Source organism: Pimephales promelas, chromosome 9, assembly GCF_988280905.1.
Source record: "Pimephales promelas chromosome 9, fPimPro1.hap1.1, whole genome shotgun sequence".
In the NCBI taxonomy this organism is placed as follows: Eukaryota; Metazoa; Chordata; class Actinopteri; order Cypriniformes; family Leuciscidae; genus Pimephales; species Pimephales promelas.
Window position 1 is genome coordinate 1,342,501 of NC_142777.1, and position 2,360 is coordinate 1,344,860.

Below are 2,360 nucleotides of genomic sequence, written 5' to 3' on the forward strand. Positions count from 1 at the left end.
CATTTTCACAAAACTTTTATGTCTCTCAGAATAATTTGTTGTATGAATATGGAAGTAAAATCATGGCAAATGTTTATGAATTGCAATTAACCATAGACCTCCATTATATGACTGACAGACAAGAACAGTTTGACCTAAAAATGTCAAAATTGAAACAACTGTGGAAACAAAGAAAGACACCTACATCTTGGATGCCCTTGGGGTAAGCTAAAACATACCAAACATTAATTTCAAAGTGAACTATCCCTTTAAGGCTCGAACAGGATTTACTGAATGGTTAACGTAAAGTCACTGAATATCGTCAGGGACTCTGCAGATCAATACTAACCAGGTGCCATCTTTAGTGGGAGTTTTTCTTTCACAAACAATGCTAGACAGCGACCAAGGAAGCTCTGGCATAATCTCAATAACACTTCAGCAAATGACTGCACAGTTATAGAGGTAAACATGGTAAAAAAGGAAAGTAACTTCCCCTCACACTGAATGGCAGATATTCCTGTAAATGAAAGTTTCCCACGATTAGATCAGTACTACCCACCTGAACTAGCCAGATGCCATCTTTAGTGTCCTCCACCAACTCATAGAAGTGCATTTCTCCGCTGAAAGATGTGCTGGAGTCAGACCCAGTCTGCTGTTCCTCGTTCTTGATAGCAGAATACAGCTCGCCTTGCATCAGCTCACCTTCAGGAGCAAAAACACGGGTAAAAAATCAGTCCACACATCACAGAACACGCGTGTGTGTGACTCAAACACAACACACACACTCACCCGAGTTCTCCACCAGCTCCCGCACATCCCTCTTCTCCGCCAGGCCCGAGTAACCCAGACCCCGGCACTCCAGGATGGTCTTCAGCCTCCGGAAGCTCAGCGTCACTGGGTCCACCAGCTGTGTGGCGAAGATCCCAGTCTCGTACCAGACGACGGCTTCGAAGAAACGAGCCAGGATGAACAGCATGAAGAAATACAGGAGCAAAAAGAACAGCTTCCACCACATGTTTCTCGTTGGCAGTACGCTATCACGACGCGCTTATATGTCTCCAGCGAGACTAACATCCAGCAAAGTACTTCCGAAGCAGGGAATCGCTTCCATGATCGTATGATATAATTATGTAAACACTGGAGCAGGCCTGGGTTTCGTGGCTCGATGCTGCGCGCGACGGACCGAACCCTCCGCGGTCTTCATTCACACACACACTCACTGTCCCGACACGATGTACTCCTCATACTGCGATAACGATGTTGTGTTCGTGATTCGGGGGAATGGTAATGCGTATGTGAGCACAGCAGAGCTGGCTGGAGGCTCTAGCTGATGGTCAGCTGGTGCGCATAACAAACTGACGCGAGGGACGTCACTTCCGGTGCAAGACGAGCTAAAATGCGAAATGCTTCATTCAAAAGCAAAAATGGCTTTAGTCTGCTTTACACTTTCCTCCTTTTCTTGCTGAATTTAACTCTTTTAGTTCATCCCTTAAACTTATAAATAACTAAATGAGTTAAAAATATTTGATGCATTATGACGACTTGTTATTTAATATTATCTAACCGTATTTTTGTGCTTCTCTTCATCTTTTTTTCTTTCCTTTTTTTAGAGTAATTATTTATTTTGAAGTACGCAAATCCAGGATATGTTTTTGTTGTTGTTGTTATTGTTCATTGAAAGAGATACATACAACCATGTTTCATTTCCCTGACATGTATTTTATTTTTATAACATGTAGGCCTAGGCTTCTGTTACATGTTTGACTATTGAATATTTTTTACGTTAAAAAGTCGTGTCATGAAAGTTTCATTTTTGTGTGTTCTTGAGCGTCAATAAAAACATGTAGGCTAACAAAATAAAAGCCCTCTGCGTTCTCACCTCATCGGTTCATCACTTTATCTGTTTATCCGCACCTTTATTTTTAGCTCGGGCCGTGATGGTTATATCTGTTTACACAAATGGCTCGACTTAATTATTATTATTTACGAATTTGTATTTTATCAGAATAATTCATTTTAATTCCATTCGATTTCTATTATTTTTAGTACACGCTAAATATAATTGTTTAAAATATGGGTTTAACACTTTACAAAAAGGTTCATTAGTTAACATTATTAGATGCACTAATTAACATGAACTAACAATGAGCTATACATTTGGTAAAGTATGTATTAATGTTTGTTAATGTTATTTAGTAAAAATACAGCTGTTAATTGTTTGTTCATGTTAGTTCACAGTGCATATTAACTAATGTTAATAAATACAACCTTTGTTTTAATAACGTATTAGTGAATGTTGAAATGAATATACTAAGATGAATAAATGCTGAATAAGTATTGTTCATTCTTGGTTCATATATATATATATATATATATATATA

General features: G+C 38.6%; 1 protein-coding gene across 1 annotated transcript in view; it reads right to left on the reverse strand.

The window, feature by feature from the left end:
• rnf103 (ring finger protein 103) overlaps window positions 1-1,325 on the reverse strand; it is a 6,915-nt gene extending 5,590 nt beyond the window's left edge. The window contains exons 1-2 of the mRNA XM_039653649.2: window positions 769-1,325; window positions 539-681 (exon numbers count right to left, since the gene is read on the reverse strand). Coding sequence (XP_039509583.2) covers window positions 539-681; window positions 769-994 — 369 coding nt within the window. The 5' untranslated portion in view covers window positions 995-1,325. The remainder of the gene's footprint in view (window positions 1-538; window positions 682-768) is intronic.
• Window positions 1,326-2,360: the final 1,035 nt, after the last annotated feature.